At 61.4% G+C, this 18,019-nt stretch overlaps 1 protein-coding gene across 2 annotated transcripts in view; it reads left to right on the forward strand.

Annotated features, from left to right (window-relative positions):
* OSBP2 (oxysterol binding protein 2) overlaps nucleotides 1–18,019 on the forward strand; it is a 120,678-nt gene that overhangs the window by 97,690 nt on the left and 4,969 nt on the right. For both annotated transcript variants that reach the window (XM_027956783.3, XM_027956784.3), the window contains 9 exons: nucleotides 8,756–8,948; nucleotides 9,388–9,502; nucleotides 10,532–10,580; nucleotides 10,758–10,904; nucleotides 11,623–11,868; nucleotides 13,706–13,826; nucleotides 14,077–14,180; nucleotides 14,252–14,347; nucleotides 14,426–14,610. In XM_027956783.3, coding sequence (XP_027812584.1) covers nucleotides 8,756–8,948; nucleotides 9,388–9,502; nucleotides 10,532–10,580; nucleotides 10,758–10,904; nucleotides 11,623–11,868; nucleotides 13,706–13,826; nucleotides 14,077–14,180; nucleotides 14,252–14,347; nucleotides 14,426–14,610 — 1,256 coding nt within the window. The remainder of the gene's footprint in view (nucleotides 1–8,755; nucleotides 8,949–9,387; nucleotides 9,503–10,531; nucleotides 10,581–10,757; nucleotides 10,905–11,622; nucleotides 11,869–13,705; nucleotides 13,827–14,076; nucleotides 14,181–14,251; nucleotides 14,348–14,425; nucleotides 14,611–18,019) is intronic.

Below are 18,019 nucleotides of genomic sequence, written 5' to 3' on the forward strand. Positions count from 1 at the left end.
TGATTGGGGTTAAGACCCCCAAGGGCCATAGAGGCCCCTCCTACTCTGAGGTCAACACAGGGAAGGTGGCCTCTGCCCAGGCCCAAGCCCCGTCTCAGATGCTGAGACGCTGATGCACCTCTTACCTTTGGGCAGCAGCCGGACCAGGGTCTTTCCTGGAACGGTGGGGACCCAGGATGGGCAGGAGCCGCCCTAGTTGTCCCCTAGACCCCTCAGGTCTCATGGGAGGAGGAGGAGCCTGGATCTCCCACTGCTGCGAGCCCCCGCCTTCCACCACCCCCTCCCAGCTCCCTGCCCAGACTGTGGGGAGCCCTCCACAGGAACCTGGGGACCTCTCTCCCACCCACTCCCGGCCCCCACCCCACCCCGCCCAGGGGGAATCCTCCATGGGAACCTGGGGGCCTCTCCCCGACCTCCTGTGCATGGTGAACAGCGGTGGGTTTTCCACCTCACAGGCTCCAGTTGAGCCTGGGTCGTGGCAGGGGAGCAGGAAGCGGGGGCCGGCTGGTCAGGTGGTCACCTCCGTGGGAGGGCCCCGGGGAGGCGGCTGCCGGACCTTCACTTTTCCTTGGAGTCTGGGGTTGAGCAGCCTTCAGGGGAGAAGTGGGGCGAGGCTGCTGAGCCTCCTCCGGATCTGTGGGGAGGTAGCGTTGTTCTCAGCCTTTAGATCCCGAGCTCCCAGCAGGGCAGGGAGGGAGGCATGCTGGACGGTCTCCAGGGCCCCAGGGACCATGGCGACTGAGGCAGGCCTCCCCGTGGCCCTGCTCCCCGAGGGTGGCCCCTGTGATGTGTGTTCGAGGGAGCGGGAGGCTGGGGGTTCTGCATCAGGGATATTGCAGTGTTCCCTCTGCTGTGCTGCGCCTTCTAGAATATCCCTCCCCCTCCACACCGATGCTGGGCAGATCCCTGCTCATCTTTCCGAGGCCCCTGGACGTCACCACAGCCAGAAAGGCCTCCTGTTAGATCCCCCAGTCCCCAGGGGGCACCACTGAGCCAGCCAAGCAGTACTTAGCCTGCCATTTCCACGTCTGATCCCCACCAGACACTGTACCCCTCAAGGCCAAGTGCAGGTCTTACCTGTGGCCCTAACAGTGGCCCAGTGGGGCTGCCCGAGACACCACGCTGGAGTCGCACTGGGCCTCACGTCTCAGGAAAGCAGCTCCAAGTGGCCCACATCTCAGTGACCTGCTACAAAGTCATCCGAGCCCCATTTCCTCAGCTGCCACGTCGGTAAGAAAGTGCGGGCTCTGCCCCCAGACGAGGCCCAGAGCAGGGTGCAGAACCACCCCAGTCACCTGGCCTTGCAGAGGCGTGACCCAGCCTGGCTGCAGAGAAATAGGAACAGGGCTTTATGCCGTCAGATCATAAACGTGTTCTTCTCACAGTAGGGTCTTCCTGAGCCCACCCACAAGCCCAACAGCTACCCCCAGGCCCGTCTCAACAGTCTGCTTGGCTGGCTCAGCCCTGGTGCCAGGGGCTGGGATGGGCCACTGGCCCACAGGGAGCCAGACAGAAAGAGAAACAACTTCCTGTGGCCACACCGCCGCCGAGGTGTTCTGCACGCCTGGCCCACTCAGCAGCGTACGGTAGGGAGACTGAGGCAGCTGCTAAGGATAAGAGCCCAGGTCTCGAGGCTCCAGAGCTCCTCGCTCCAGCCTGTGGTCTCCTAGGGGGCAGGAGGGTCAGGAAGCCCCCCTCTGCCCACCCTCACCCCGCCTATCCCACTCTGCCCTGTCGGCAGGTCCACGCACCTCTGGGACTTTGAGAAATTAATTGAAGTGCAGCTGATTCTGGGTGCCGCACGGTATCTCCTGCACCGCACGGCGCCTCCGTCGTGCACGCATTCACGTCCCTTTTTTGTTCTCTTCCACTGTGGCTTATCCAGGGTGCTGACGCGGTAGGACCCTGTTGTTTCACGGGCTTTTCTACCCCAGCATCGTGCCCGTCCTCCTCGCTGAGCTGGGTGCCTGCAGGGATTGGACCCACTCTCCCTCATGCTGCCGGAGCCCTGTAACTTCCAGGCATGGCACAGAGTCTGGCATGTGGGAGCGTCAGTGAAAGAGAGAGAAAGACAGCGGGGTGGGGCAGAGGCTTGTGAAAGAACGCAGGAGCAACTGAGCGACCCACTCCATGTCCGGCCGAATTCCCTAGTGAGCGATTTCATGAGACTGATCAAAGGCGGGCCCGTGCTGGCATTGCCAACTGCCATTTAGGAGGAGCTGTGAACAAGCGGGGTTCCTAGGCTGAGCCCCAAAGTGTGTGCGGGGCACCCCCAACCCTGGCTTGGGTGTGGAGGCCGCGAGCCGCCCCAGAGCGCCAGGACACACCCGTGTGACAGCAGTGGCTCCGTGACAGGGCCTGAGGCGGAGGAGGACAGAATTAACACGTCGCCAGTGCATCCTCGGGTGTTAGTTTCCAAGGGCTGAAAGAACGCACTCCTGTCTTCTTCCCCCGAGCCTGTCTGCGTGGTGAAGCAGATGCCCTGGTTTGGGGCCGGCCTCTGGGGGGTGGCAGTGATGGCAGGCGCCCAGGACACCCCGGTTCCTTCCTGGTATCGTTTGCTCCCTGCAACGGCCACACGAGGTTGGTGTCCTTACAGCTTCCTCGTCACCGTCATTTGGATCATTCAGGTGCAACCGCAAGGCCCAGAGCGAGGGCAGCCCCAGTGTGGAGGTGCCCTCTGGTGGGCTGACAGCCTGGGACCCCCTCCTGATGCGGCGCCTCCAAGCTGGGCAGGAACAGGGTGAGGGCCGCCTACAAGTGAGCAGAGCTGGGGGTGGGTGTGCCCCCCAAAAGACCAAAGACAGTTGAGGTGCAGGAAGCTGGGGGGCGGGGGCCACCAAGTCCCCTGACGAGGGCCCAGCAGGATGGACCTGCACGCTGGGTCCCTCGTTTGCCAGGGAAGGTAGTGGCCCACAAAGGACACACCCTGCTGCCTGCAGCAGAGCTGGCCGCCAGGGGACTGCGGACCCTGACTGCTGGGACACTGGACACGACCAGCACAGCTGGACCTGGGGCGGGGGGCCCAGCTCCAGCTGGGGGAGCTGAGAACAAAGGTAGGCTGAGCAGATGTGCTGGGCGCGAGGGAGGCGGATGGCGAGGGGGAAACCGCCGCAGCAGGACAGGCCAGTGGAAACAGAGGCAGCGACTCCGGGCACTGGGCCGGGGCCTCGCCTGTGGGGCATCAGAGGAACAGAGCTGGTCAGCAGGGGCCCTTTCTCGCTGGAGACCCTCTGGGGCTGCTCTGAGCCCTGTCTGGAGAGCACGGGGCCCCCTTGCACCCACCCAAGTGGAGCCACCCTCCGGGTCCTTCCAGGGCCTGCGGGCAGGCTCCCGTCCAGCTGACTGCTGCCTGGCTCCCAGCAGCTTGCTCACTCGGGGCCTAGGGAAAGGAGTAAAAATAGATTCCAGGACTGTCTAAAATCAGTTGGCGAACTGGCGTCCAGATGGGACTGGCTCCTGCCCACAAGGGTGAACTATTTTGAGTTTGGAAGGAGCTACTTTAAAGTATGGACAGAAGTGAGACACCGCCCCCGCAGGGCCGTGAGCGAGTGCCCTCCATGTCCAGGGAGGGCTCGCCCGTGTGCGTGGCAGCCAGGCTGAGCCAAGCCCACAGGAGCAGGGGGCCTGGCCCCGGGAGAGGCTCGGCCCAGAGGGGCGGCAAGGCTGGTGGACGTGCAGTGTGGCTACATGGCTGGTCCTGAGCCACAGGCCCCCCTGCAGAGCTTGGCACCACTGTGGCTCCTCGGGACCCTTGTTCTCAGTCTCAGAGCCTGGATGGCTGTGCTCCTACCCAGGTGGCCACCTGTGACCTGGGCAGTCCCTTCCCACTGTTGGGAGGAGAGTGCGGAGGCCAGCCTGCCGCTCCTGGGTGGGAGGGGAAGGCAGCTCCCCAGACCTGGCGTGAGCTGCTAGACATACAGAGGGGCTCACGGAACCTTTGACTCAGCAGAATTTCCCCCTATTCGCCGCCTTTAGTACCACAGAGCACCGGGGGCCGGTCCACATGATGCGGGCCGTGGGAGGGTCGATGTGGCAAGGTGGCTGGCCGCCCGCCAACCTGGGAGCCCGAGGCTGAGAGCCAGCCACGGGGCCATACACCCGGGCATGGCGTGGCTGCTGCAGGGGAGGCATGGCCCTTCCCCCATCCTCCCTGCGAGCTGGGTGAGCAGAACCTGCTGGGTGTCAAGGGCTGGAGACTGTCCGAACTGGCCCTGTAGCCCAGGGCGCCTGCCCAACCCGGTCCTGGACGTCGGCCCTTGAGCTCACCTGCCCTGTGGCTCCGAGGGCCACCCAGTCAACACTCACAGACTCCCCGGCGCCCTCATGGCCCAGCTGGGTCAGCTGTGGCCAGACAGGAGACCGATGGGAAACCAAGCAGCCGCTGGGAAGGCCAGACCCAAGCAGGGGTCCCAGCTCTGCAGACCCTCCTAGACTTTGGGAGGCTCCCTGGGCCACAGGGACAGGGGTGCAAAGACCCAGGCAGAGGCCCAGCGCCCTGCTCGCCCGCCCCGGTGTGGGGAGCAGGGAGGCTGGGGTTGTGATGAGGATTAGGATTAGAGGGGACAAAAGCCATTAGTGCGCGTCCTCCTTCCTCTGGGTGTGGCTGGGCCGGGGGCGCAGCCCAGACCCTTGGCATCTGCCCCACGGGACACCTGCTGGGGTGACCAGCAGCCGCTTCCCTTGGGCCCCAACGGGCTCCCCAGGTGGGCAGCCCTCAGCCACCTTCACAGGCCTGCCCCTGGGTGGGCGGCAAGGTGATGCCGTTAAGGGCCCTGGTGTGGGCCCAGGGCAGTGTGGGGGGCTCTGCGGCCGCAGGGCACTATCCTGTACAGGGCGGGGCACAAGGCCTCGGGAGGGAGGAGAGGTGACTGTGCTCACAGCCAGGGCCAGCCAGGCCCTCCAGGCGCCACCCCCAGCTGCCTGCCCATCGCCGGGCCCCAGGCCTAATCCAGCTTAGCGAGCAGAGCTCAGCATTCTGGGCGGCGGGGCCAGGCCAGCCCCTGCTCCCTCTACATCAGCCAGGATGGGGCCCGGGGAAGGGCGGCAGCCTCAGGGGAAACCGCTGCCTCTGGGGACGGACGCCAGGTAGGCAGCTCGGGGCGGCAAAGGCGCGGGCTCCCATCACCTGTAGACGACCCCCGCCCCTGACCCCTGGCATCGGTGGGAATGGCCCACCCCAGCCGCGTGCGTCCAGGCAGCCCTGTGCCTCTGGCTCCACGTCGGCCTGTCCTTCAGAGGTGGTGAGGTGGGGGGCCGCCGGGGTTTTGGCGGGCAGCCCTGGCTGTGTCAGCAACAGCCTCCACCTCAAGGCCCAGGCGGGGCAGCGTCCCAAGGAGCCCGGCTCCACTGCAGGGAGGCCCTGGGGGCCACACCAGCCCAAGGGGGCGCCCACACAGGCGTAAGGACCCAGCTCGACAAGGGAGACTCGGACCCTGGTCCTGCAAGCACAACCTGCGGTCTTGGGCAGGTCCCTTGGCCTCCCTGCACCACACCACACTTGTAACGGTTCCTCAGTGCTTGTGAGGATGCCAGCAGCCCTTGCCCCAGCCTGTGGGCGTCAGAGGGTGGTGGGGCTGGAGAAAGGGAGGAAGACACGGGGGCCACGCGGGAGGGGGTGTGGGGAAGGACGGGGCCACAGATGAGTGTGGAAGAGGTCTAGGACTAGGTTTGAGAGAAGCTGGGCAAGAAAACGGTCGTTTCTAGAGTATTTAGAGCCTCATGAACATCAAGAGGAGGAAAGGAGCCTAATTCAGCTTCAGACCAGTCATCTTTCCCTCGTTGGCTTTGTCATTTTTTAAGGATTTACTTGGCTCTTCTAGGTTTAGCTGCAGCACAAAGGATCTTGAGTTGCAGCATGCAGGAGCTGTTCCCCTGACCAGAGATCAAACTTGGGGCCCCTGGATTGGGGGGGTGAAATTTCAGCCTCTGGAGAAGAGGCTTTTCTCACCAGAGAAGCCCCTTTTCTAAACTGATTTGCATTGTTAACCTGAGGTGTATAGCAACGTGGCTCATTCATCCATTCATTCTCCGACCCTTTTCCACGTTGTCACAGGACACGGAGTCGAGTTTCCTGTGCTGGACAGTGGTCCTTGTTATCTTCCCCTCCTTGCTTTTGCTGGTAGGGACCCCAGGCCGTGTGGAGTTCTGAGTCTGTATGAATTATGTAGGTTGACCTGTGGCTCTTTCACAAGTATTGTTTTAAATGCTGTGAGTTATATAAAAGCAAAGCATCCACCCATGTTAGAACTCGCGGGGTGGACTGCAGATCTGTGCAGGGTTGGTGGGGAGTGACGGCTGCAGGCGCCACGCAGCAGTGCTAGGTAGAGGCCCTTGTGGAGCTGCCAGGCCAGTCCGATGGGGCAGGCAGCGTGCCACCGGGCAGGGCACCCACAGACCCCAAGAGCCAGAAACCCGTGAACACCCGTCACGCGTGCCCCACATGGCAGCCCTGATCCCTTCACGCCCTACCCAAGACGGGCAGGTCAGGGGCCCGGCATCCTGTCCTGCTCGCCCCTTCTTGACCTAGGCAGCCCCTCCTCCCTGGGCCTCAGTTTTGGGGGCTTAGGAGCTCCCAGCAGGGGTCTTCCCTGAAGCAGTGGGCCCAAGGAGACAAGGACACACCCCACCCGCCAATGCTAGGCCTCTGGGGTGAGTTTCTGACACCACCACACACCCAGCTCAGTGGCCCGAGAGCCGCCCAAACCAGCAGCAGAGTGGACCTGCACCCTGCAGTTGGGCTTCCTCCTCGGGTGGCAAACAGGTGGCCGGAGTCCAGACTAACCTGACGGGGCACTGGGGCCACGCTTGGGGTCAGCAGGGGAGGGATGACGTGCACGCAGGCCACTGGGGTCAGCAGGGGAGGGGTGGCGTGCGCTCAGGTCGCTGAAGGCTGGCAGCTCCCCAGGATGGGCTGAGCTCTGGGCTAAGGACCTGGGGTGCTGGGGCTCCTGTAAGCGTGGGGGACATTTCTGAGGGGTGCTCAGCCCCCCACCCCACCCCTCTGCTGCCTCTTAACCTGCCAGGGCAGACCCAGGAGAGAGGTGCCTGCTGGTCTAGCCCCTGCAGGGGTGGTCAGCGCTGCTGGCAGGGCCCCTACCCTGAGGTTTACTGTAAGAGGGGCGGGGCAGGGGTGAAGCTGGGGCCACTGGGGGACCCAGGGTGGCAGGCTTGGCTTCAGGTCACAAACTCGGGAGCAGGAGGGCTGGGCCTGGAGCGGGGCCCCCAGACCCACCTCGGGGCCCCTGGGTCATGCAGCAGTCCGTGGCTGCAGCTCCAGTCCAGGGGGTGAGCCTTACAGAGCCCACTGAGCCCCAGGCCTGCAAGAGCTGGGCTGCAGCCTCTCACCTCCAGAGCCTGCTGAGCACATAAGCAGCTTTCTTCCCTTCCCCACGAGTCTCTCCCCCCACCCCAGCCCATGTTGGGACACCTGTCACAAATCCCTGCCCCGCTGGAGAAGCGAGTTACAGTGGCTTAGGTGTGGCCGAGCAGGGGTCAGACCTGCCAGGGAGGGCAGGGGTCCCTGAACACACTCGCTCCCCAGCGCCTTGCAGGGGAGCTGCTGGGGGCTGAGCCTGTTTCCTCTTGTCAGATAGGGACAGTGTCTCTCCTCCCACCTCGAGGACTCTGCCGGGTGAGCAGGGACAGGAGCTCACGAGTGCGGGGTCTGCGGGGCGTTCCTGTTGGGGTTCACGGACAGGACGTGCACTCACAGAAGCCAAGTGGCCCATGCAGGAACTGGGTGTTCCCACTCTGATCTCTCACGCTTTTCTGGTTTCTTTGAGGGCAGCCCTAACCACTGTGAGGGGTGAGGAGGGTGGTGAGAGGAGATGGGGTGTCGGAGGGAAGGTGCCTGGGAAAGGCTTGTTAAGGGGCAATGTGCAGGGCCAGCTGAGCAGCCGGCCCTCTGGAGCCCCAGGCCAGGGCCCGTTCTACAGGCCAGGCCGCCCCCGCTGGGGGCACGGCTCCCTGTGGGGTGGGAGAGCCGGCTGAGCCTGGGCAGGGTGCAGGTGCGTGCTCAGGGCTGACCTTCATGAAGAGGGTGTCCGTCAAGTGCTCCCTGGCCCGGAGCTCCGCGTTGCCCCCTGGCTCCTCCCAGCAGCCCTTCAGGTCGTGGTGCGTGGCCCCTGTGCCTTTCTCCCTGCAGGACTCGGCTCTAACCTGAGGGGAGGGGCCAAGTGCCATGTTCATGGAGCGCAGTGGCTGTGGAGGGTGGCGGCCTGGGACCACCAATGCCGCTTGGGCTGGGAGCCAGTGTCCCTTCTGACCACGTTAGAGGGGTCCAGAAAGGGCAAGTCCAGAGGTGTCCGGCTTGGAACTCTGCCCTCCAGGGACAAGAGAGGCCCGGACCCTCCTCTCCACTGCGGTGATGGGGGCAGAATGACCATCCCCTGCTTCCTCAGCGGGTGCCGGAACCACCTGTGGACCCAGCAGGCTGGACAGAACCTGGCTGGCACAGCGGGCCACAAGTCTGAAGGGAACTTGTGGTAACTGACTGTGCGCTAACCTGGTACAGGATTCTGAGTCCCAGTTCCTCTGCTGGAACTGGGGGCTTCCGCGGCGGCTCAGACAGTAAAGCCTCTGCCTGTGTACGGGCGTGCCGGCTGCCAACCAGGGCGGACACCAGGCTGGCTCTGAGAAACCTGGGGTCTCCTGACCCATGACAGGCGCAGGGGGCAGCAAAGGTGTTTCAGAGCCCTTTGGGGATGGCCCCCCGGGGCCTCCCTCTCTGCTCACAGGCCATCCCCCCCACCAGGCCTGCAGGGACTTCCTGGAACTAGCGGAGACGCACAGCCGGAAATGGCAGCGAGCCCTGCAGTATGAGCAGGAACAGCGCGTCCACCTAGAGGAGACCATCGAGCAGCTGGCCAGGCAGCACAACAGCCTCGAGCGCGCCTTCCGCGGCGCCCCAGGCCGGGCCGCCAGCCCCAGCAAGAGCTTCAGCGAGGGTGAGCGGGCGCCCGGCCACCCGCCCTGCTCCCTCGGCATCCCCTCTGCCAGCCGGCTCGGCTTCCCCGGCCCCCCGGGCACGCACCCCTCCTGCCCACACCTGGTGCCCGCCCGTGCCCCTGCACCCCCATGGCGGGCACAGGCTCCAAAGATGAGCCCTGTGGCTGGGCCTCCTGGGTGCCAGGTGGCTGCCCACCTAACCTGGGGCTCAGAGGTCACAGGCACCCCGGGAAAGGGAAGCTGGGCCACTGGCCAGCATTTTGGGAGATGGGGGAAGCTTCCAGAAGGAGGGAGGCTCCCTGGGCAGGAGGCTGAGAGGGAGGCGCGTTCTGGGGAAGGGAGCAAGGCGGCTCTGCATTCCCCGGGGCTGGGGCGGTGGAGGGGGGAGGGCAGGAGGCTGCGGCTGCCGGCTGAGGCAGCGCGGGTGTGTGTCTCTAGGAAGCCTCTTCACCAGCAAAGCCGAGGACAGTGAGGACGATGACACCGAGTACTTCGACGCCATGGAAGACGCCGAGTCCTTCATTACCGTGACTGCCGAGCCCAGCGAGGACGGGTGGGCCCCCGGACAGCCGCTCCTGGGCTGGCCTCCCCCACGCGCCTCCGGCTCTTTGCACTCGGGGTTTCTTCTCAGTCTTGCTCCAGATGCTGGTTTTGCTTATATTAGGTTGTGCTCTTTCTTAAATCAGAAATACCCAGGTGGCGTTTGTACGGGGATTTCACTTTAAACGGCAGACAGGGCCCTGCCACAGGGTCCGGGGCGCTCTGTGTCAGCATTCCAGAGCCAGACGGGAAGCCTCTCATTCTCCACCTCAAAGCTTTTGTTTCATTTCTCGTAAAAGCCAGCTCTTTCAGAAAGGCTCTGTCTAAACACACGGTAGTAGCACCCGGGACAGCTGACAGCCTTGCTGAGTCTCGGGACCTCAGGACACAGCCAGGCGAGCTGGCAGGACGTGGGTGGAGCAGAGGGAGGCGGGGCTGTGGGCAGGGAGCGCGTGGGGCGGGAGCGCAGGCTTCACGGGCTTAGGGCGCGGGCCTCGCCAGGGCGCCTCAGGTCCTGACACCCGGTGGGGCTGCGCTGGTTGGCATGGGGGCCCCGACCTTGACCTGGGGAGGAGCTGCCTCTCCATGTCCCGGGGACGCCGACAGAACCGTGGCCTTCTGCCCACCACGGGCTCCCTGCCGGTCCCTGGGTGCGTCTGGCTTCCCGGCAGCCCCAGACCCACGCCTGTGCCACTGCCCCACCCCAGGTGGCCGTCCCTGGCCCCTCGAAACCCAGCCAGGCAGAAGGGGGCCCACGAGAACCTGTGGCCGCTCCTCCTCTGCCTTCGTGGACCAGCGAGTCTCACCACCTCCGTCCTGGCTTCTTCCGGGGAGAGGCCTGGTTTGGAGTCCTCTTACCCCTTAGAGAATTTCTGGTCGGCTCAGCAGAGTATTTCCAACTCAGAGTCATCTTCCTTTCCCAATAATGTTTGAAACAAAGTTTTAAAAATTCTGGCTGCCCAGGGGGCTGGATAGAAGGGGGTCAGGCCCCCAGGAGGCCTTGGGATTTGTAATCAACTGGCCGCCTTTGTGTTTCCCACAGAAAAACTGAGGCAGGGACTACGGGCTCCGTGGAATGGACCGCAGACAACGTGAGTGAGGGGACCCTGGCGGGGGGGAGCAGGGAGGCCAGCACTTTGACCTCAGGCCCCTCGGGGGGCCCTGCACCCTGGGGGCCTTCATCTCAGCCCAGGCAGAGCCTGCCCCTCCCCGCAGCAACGTGCCAGCCGGTGCTGGCCTCTGACGGGTGAGCTCTCCTTCTCTGGCAGGTGCTAGATGGCGCCTCGCTTATGCCCCAGGGGCCCCCCAAAGTCAAGAGGCGTGTCCGCATCCCCGACAAGCCCAACTACAGCCTTAATCTCTGGAGCATCATGAAGAACTGCATCGGCCGGGAGCTCTCCAAGATCCCCATGCCGGTAGGGGCCCTGAGGGGCCGTGCTTGTGCCTGGAGGGGCGCAGTGGCCCGAGGGAAGTGCACGCAGCCCTGGTGTCATTTTAAAGGCACACGAGCATGTACCGCATTACTGAGTCGTGTCCTTCGGCGCTGCTGATGTTGCCCCAGGGCAGAGGTCTCGGACTCGGGGAAGGAGCCAGGGAGGGGCTCTGCTGATCAGACGAGGGGCTCATGGACTGCCCCTGCCCCAGCAGGGCTGGGCTGGGTGTGGGCCGAGTGGGCCTGCCCTCTCCAAACCGGGCTGCCCTGGGCCCCCACCCCAGCGAGGTCACTGCAGGCTGCCGACCACAGCGGCCTCCCCACAGAGGGGAGCCGGGGCTCCAGGTCGGACTTGGTTTCGCCCTGTGACCCAGGGCAGAGAGCTGTGTGACGGCTCAGAACACAAGGTGGACCCACGTCGTCCGCTCACTTGCTCGCCCCGACTCCTAGGCGTCACTGCCGCGGCGCCTGCATCCTGGGAGGGGAGACTAAAGTAAACCTCACAGCTCTGCCAGGGCCGCAGGTCGGACCGTGGAGAGGACCCGGAGAAAACGGAGGCGGGCGAGGGCAGGCAGGGCGGCAGAGGAGCCTCCCGGTGACGGTGGTCTGAGCGGTGACGTCCCTGGACGGGAGCAGAGCTAGGCTGCGGTGATGGCCCCAGGTCCATGCAGACCCCGGACCGACCCCCCGCCTGCCCACAGGTGAACTTCAACGAGCCGCTGTCCATGCTCCAGCGGCTGACGGAGGACCTGGAGTACCACCGCCTGCTGGACGCGGCGGCGCGCTGCAGCAGCGCAGTGGAGCAGATGTGCCTGGTGGCCGCCTTCTCCGTGTCTTCCTACTCCACCACTGTGCACCGCATCGCCAAGCCCTTCAACCCTATGCTGGGCGAGACCTTCGAGCTGGACCGTCTCGATGACATGGGCCTGCGCTCCCTCTGCGAGCAGGTAAGGCCCACGCCCGCTCCAGCCAGGCCGGGGGTCAGGGTCAGACAGACGGGACACGGCCTGACCTCGGGGCCATCAGGCCAAGGTCCGGTCAGGCGGCTGGGTCTCCCGTGGGGTGCAGGCTCCCTGGGGTGGGGCACGTGGGAGGAGCGCTGGGGGGAGGAGGCCCCGGAGCAGTGGGGCAGGGGCGTCTGCAGGGGGCTGTCAGGGAGCTGGGGGGCTAGAGCTGCTGGGGTCTCCACTGAGCTGAAGGCCTGCGCCCCGTGGGCTGCGGTGAGCGATGGCGGAGGCTGGGGGTAACGATCCCCAGGCCCCACTCTGGCACCCTCGTCCGCAGAAGGGCGGTTCCAGGGGCGCAGTACTGCGTGTCGGGGGGCAAGGCAGCCAGGACAGACTGGGTCGGGCTGCCGCTGAGCGTCGGCCGCTGCCGCAGGCCCAGGGATGAGTCAGGACGCCGCCAGTCTGCAGCCCAGTGGCTGGTTTCAAAGGCGTGCTCAGCCTGCCGCGTGGGGCTGTGGGAAGGCGGACCAGGGGAGGTCGGAGGTCGAGCAGAGGCACCTTCAGGAGGGGTGGCTGTAAGGAGCGGGGCCGGGGAAGGCGGCGGCGATGACCAGGGCTCCTGAGCGGAACAGAGCTGAGCCGTGCCCACAATGGACCAGGAGGTGCTCGCGCTGAGGGGTCTCGTGGGCCGGGACGGGGACAGATACTGTGTGAATGGATGGTTCTGGCTCTTTTAGGAAGAGGGGTGGTCTGGGAGCAGCTTGGCTGACAGAGTGGAGGAGAGACAGCCGCTGAGGTCAGAGAGAAGGGGGCGGGCAGCAGGAGGCCTCCGGCTTTTCTGTTTATGGAGGAGTCACTGGAGGTAGAGGAGGCCGTTTTATGGGGAGCCCCCCACTGCCATGGGGAGAGTGCAGTGTGTAAGGGTGGACCGGGGGGCTGGAGGCAGGCCGGACTCGATGCTGCTTTGAAATACAGCCAGGATTTGCTAAGGATTAGAGGAGGAGCATGAGAAGAGGAGCCAGGCATTTGGTGTGAGCGCTGGACGGACGGGGTCATCTGTCCGAGGAGGTGGCCGCGCAGAGCTCCAGGGCGCAGGGTCACGCCCTGAGTTTGTGGGGGTGGGCTCCAGCGGGGACCCTGGCGGCTCACTCGCCACCCGGGAGCGGCTGGCAGGTCTGGGCTGTGGGGGCACTGGGGGTGCCGCTGTGGGGAGTGTCAGGAGCCTCTGGGGGAGGGCTGAGCCCACAGCCGCCGCTCCAGGTGGCCGCAAGACAGGAGGGGCTTCACCCCAGCTCTGTGACCGGGAGCCACAGACGAGAAGGGCCAGGTGCGGGAACGCTGATGCGGTGGATGCGGTGTCCTCAGAGAGACACAGTCGGGGAGCCCGGTGTGGGGGGGTGGGGGCGGAGGTGCCCGGAGGGCCAAGCAGGCGGCGCCGCTGTCGGCTGGGGCAGGAGCGGGCTGGCCGGGGGACTCCTGGTCCGGGCCTCCTCGGTGCAGCACAGCACAGCAGATGACGCCTCTGCAGACACACGCAGCGTGACCAGAGAGTGGCCCGAAGGCCCCCCAGAGCCCACCACGCTCACTTGTTCACCCCGCTGCCACCCCGCCCCACAGCCCAAGCCAGGCGTGGAGACCCCTGGGCCCCTGGCTCAGGCCTGCAGTGGTGGGGCGCCCGGCCTGCCTCCCCCAACCAGGCTGCTCCCACCACCACGCCCTTGCTGTGTGGCTCTCCTTTCTGGGGGATCCAGGGGCCCCCGTGCATCTGTCCCCAGCTGGTTGGGGAGGGGCCTGGGCCGTGTCCACAGACACTCGCGACCCGTGGGCCTGGTCTCAGGTGAGCCACCACCCGCCGTCTGCTGCGCACTACGTGTTCTCCAAGCATGGCTGGAGCCTCTGGCAGGAGATCACCATTGCCAGCAAGTTCCGGGGGAAATACCTCTCCATCATGCCGCTAGGTGAGCAGGGGCAGAAAGACGCGCTGGGCGAGGGGGAGGGCCTGCCGACCCCGAAGCCAGCTTGGGGCCTCCGAGGGTAATGCGAGTCCCCCCAGAGGCCTCCTGGATTCCCCCTGGCCTATCCCCTGTCCCCAGTCTCTACAAATGCTTCTTCTGGTCCTCAGGACCCCAGGATCATGGGTGGGTGGGGCAGGTTGGCTGGGACCCAGCTTGGCAGGCTGGGACCTCTGACTGTGTGTCCGGCTTCCAGGTGCTATCCACTTAGAGTTCCAGGCCAGTGGGAATCACTACGTGTGGAGGAAAAGCACCTCGACTGTGCATAACATCATCGTGGGCAAGCTCTGGATTGACCAGGTCAGGGGGTGCCCCAGGGAGGGCCGCTGGCCCGGGCAGGCAGCAGCCACTGAGCGCCCCTCCCTGTCCAGACAGGGGACATTGAGATTGTGAACCACAAGACAAAGGACCGGTGCCAGCTCAAGTTCCTGCCCTACAGCTATTTCTCCAAAGAGGTGGCCCGGAAGGTGAGCACGGCCGCCTCTCTGCGTCTGGGGGGACCCTGGGGGGGCACGTGCCCACACCGGCCCTGCCAACGCCCGCAGGTGACAGGAGTGGTGAGTGACAGCCAGGGCAAGGCCCACTACGTGCTGTCAGGCTCCTGGGACGAGCAGATGGAGTGCGCCAAGATCGTGCAAAGCAGCCCCAGCAGCCCCAGCTCAGACGGGAAGCAGAAAACGGTCTACCAGACGCTGCCGGCCAAGCTGCTGTGGAAGAAGCACCCACTGCCGTGAGTGGGCCGCGGGGCCAGGCGTGGGGGCATGGGGGCAAGCGGGCCACGGGGCCAGGAGCGGACGGGGTGGGGTGGGGCACGGGGGCGAGCGGAGGCGACCGCCCAGCCAGGCGGGAAGCGTGCTCTGTCCCCGTGGAAGGGGCAGACGCCCAGCTGGAGTCCCGCATGGCACAGTGTGACGGGCAGTGCCCAGTCCTTCACAGAGACTTGGGCAGGCCCCACGGGCCACGGCAGGAACACAAAGGCAACAGGAAGCGCAGCAAACAGGAGGCTGTAAACAGTGGCGCAGCTGACCAAAGGAAAGGAAGCAAATTCTACAAAAGAAAAATGAAGTGACTGAGACTGAGAACTCCACAGAAAGGGTTAACAGAGCGACCCCACTGACTGGCTACAGGTCAGAAGAAACAACCAAAATCTTCAGATAAAGAGACAAACCCTGAAAAAGACAAGAAGCTAGAGAGAGAAGGCTGGCCACCCGGGGACCCAGCGTGGATGCCTGCCGGATGCAGTGGGGATGGGCAGTGCACGTCGAGTTTGAGAGCAGGGTCCAGCAGGCAGGTCAGGGTCCAGAAGAAAGAGACCAGCAGAGGGGAGAGCAGCAGAGAATTTCCCACATCTAAATCTGTACAATGAAATGGTAAAACTACCTCAGAGAAAATATTAAGTAGCTAGATTTCTGAAAGACTTTATTTTCCAAGGAACAGCAGACAGACAGACATCTCCTCATTGGCAATGTCACACAAGCTTGAAAAAAGTCAAATGAAACCTTCCATGTGCAGAAAGACTCACTGCCAGCTTCGAATTAGCTGCACACCTGGCAAGAACATCTTCACAGACTGAAGGTGAAACAGGCATTTTCAAACAACTCCTTCTGCCATCAGCAGACCTGCACTAAAGACAGAGCTCCCAGATGGAAAAACCAAGACGTGTGAAGTGAGGAACCAAACCTGCACGAACAGTGGAGAGATAAGGGCCTCTTATGAAGTTCGAAATCTAGACATTAAATACAACTGCGCTCCTCAGTCCATGAGATTCTCCAGCACAGAACACTGGAGCGGATAGCTGATTCCCTTCTCCAGGGGGTCTTCCCAACCTAGGGATCAAACCCAGGTCTCCCGCAGTGCAGGTGAATTCTTCACCCTCTAAGCCACCAGGGAAGGCCAGAAAGGGATTAGCTGGAAGGAAAATTCTCAAAGGCCTTTCTGCTGCCCGAGGGGAGGTCCAAGATGCACAGTGGCTTCAGACTGTGTCTACTAGGCGTGCTGAACTTTCTAGATTAGCCATGAAATCAATGCTTACCTGGAGTCCCAGAAGGAAAGGAAAAGAAAGAAGAACAGAAAGGAGCGAGAAACAGTTAGAAGGAACAATGGAGATACATTTCCCCGTATAAAAGTGAAGACATGAAAGACCTGGGGTTAAAGGGCCCGTTAGAGTCTCAGACACAAAAAATACAGAAAAACGTCTGCCTAGTTCATACTATACTTAAAACTAAGAATACCAAGGAGAAAATTCTAATAGCTTCCCAACAGAGAAGATCTCAGTAAAGAAAGAAAAATCGAATTGACATCAGATTTTTTTAACAGCCAATGTTGGGGTAATATTTTCAAAGTAATGAAGGGAATGAAATTAGAAGGTCAAAGTTTCTGTCCAGTTGAGCTATCATTCAAATATGAGGCTGTGATTACAAAAAGAAAAAATCTCAGGTGAACAGCCCCAAAAGGCCTGGGACACAAAAATCCACAAAGAAAACAGTATTGGACATAACTTTAAAAGGGAAGGGAAAAACCCAGAAGGTGCTACAGAACATTACATAAAATAAAAGATTGTGTGAATGGTTTTTTTTAAAGTAATCACTAAGACCAAAGAAAAAAAGAGCAAATATTCCCACAATAATCCATAATTAAAGACTGTAGATGATGTGAACACACAATGGGGTCTAGAGAGACAAAGGACACCAAGGGATGTGAAGGCGGAGACGGATAGAAGATTTTTAAATCACTTAAAATATTTTTTTAAAAAGAAAGGCAAATAAAAATAGCTAACACAGAAAGCATAATATATAGATGAAACACTAGTTACAAAGCAAAACACTGACTGAATTTTTAAAAATCCAGATGCATGCACCTTCTAAGAAATATCCAAAGTACAAAGATGGGCAAAGATTGAAAGTAAAAGATAAATATATCGTGAAAACACTAACCAAAAAAACTATAACAGCCATGTTGTTATCAGGCAAAAACAGGCAAAAGCATTATCAGGAATGGAAGAGTTGCTACATGATAAAGGCTGGGTGCTTTGGGAAGATATCAACAGTACGCATTGTACCAGCATTATGCGCGCAGAGCAAGGGCCTCAAAAATACGCGAAGCGCATGCAGACAGTGAAGGGAGAAATGGGTGAACCCCCACAATGGAAGACAGGTTTCAGGACACTCCTCTCTCTCGTTGAGAGTTAAATGGGGAAACACAGCCCAGCAAAACGGAGAGCAAAAAGCCACCGGATATACATACAGTTAGGGCTGCAGGGCCTGGCACAGGTGTAGGCTCAGTAATCCCTGGTGGGTCAGAGGTGAATGCATCTGCCTGCAATGTGGGAGACCTGGGTTCGATCCCTGGGTCGGGAAGATCCCCTGGAGGAGGAAATGGCAACCCACTCCAGCACTCTTGCCTGGAGTATCCCACGGACGGAGGAGCCTGTGGGCTACAGTCCACAGGGTTGCAAAGAGTCGGACACGACTGAGCGACTTCACCTCACTTTCATGGCTGCAACAGACATCACGCTTCTTCCCGAACATACACAGGGCATATGTGGAACTCAGCTGCGCACTGAACCCAAAGGAGAGCCTCAGCACAGGGGGCGGCGCGGAGCAGCCCATGCGAGGCGGACTGAAGTTACACGCGATGCGGCAGAGGGCGGCCCGCGGACCAGCCCATGCGAGGCGGACCAGAGCGACCGCGACGCAGCAGAAAGTCCCCACAGAGCCGGGAAAAAACTCAAGTTGCTAAGCAACTCATGGGGAAAATAATACATTAGAATGGGAAGTTTTAAATGCTTCTGAGGGGGGAAAAAAAAAAAAAAACTGGCTGGATGTACTAACGGCAATGCTTCAAAGGAAATTTTTGCCTTAAAATAGGTATATAAGCTTATAAATAGTCTTTTTCATTCTAAGAAATTAGGGAAAGTTCAACATTCAAACTGAAAGAAAAAAGAAAATACAGTTAAAAAGTAGAAGTAAAATAAAGTTTAAAAAGTAAGAAGTAGATCTTTGAGGGAAAAAATAAACAGAAAACTACTGGCAAGACTGATCAAGAGAATATAGAAATACGTATTATTGATGTTTTCATTATGTTTATTATGATGTTTAAAGTATAAACAGATCATTAAAATTCAGAGTGGAAAGACACAT

Source organism: Ovis aries, chromosome 17, assembly GCF_016772045.2.
Source record: "Ovis aries strain OAR_USU_Benz2616 breed Rambouillet chromosome 17, ARS-UI_Ramb_v3.0, whole genome shotgun sequence".
Taxonomy (NCBI): Eukaryota; Metazoa; Chordata; class Mammalia; order Artiodactyla; family Bovidae; genus Ovis; species Ovis aries.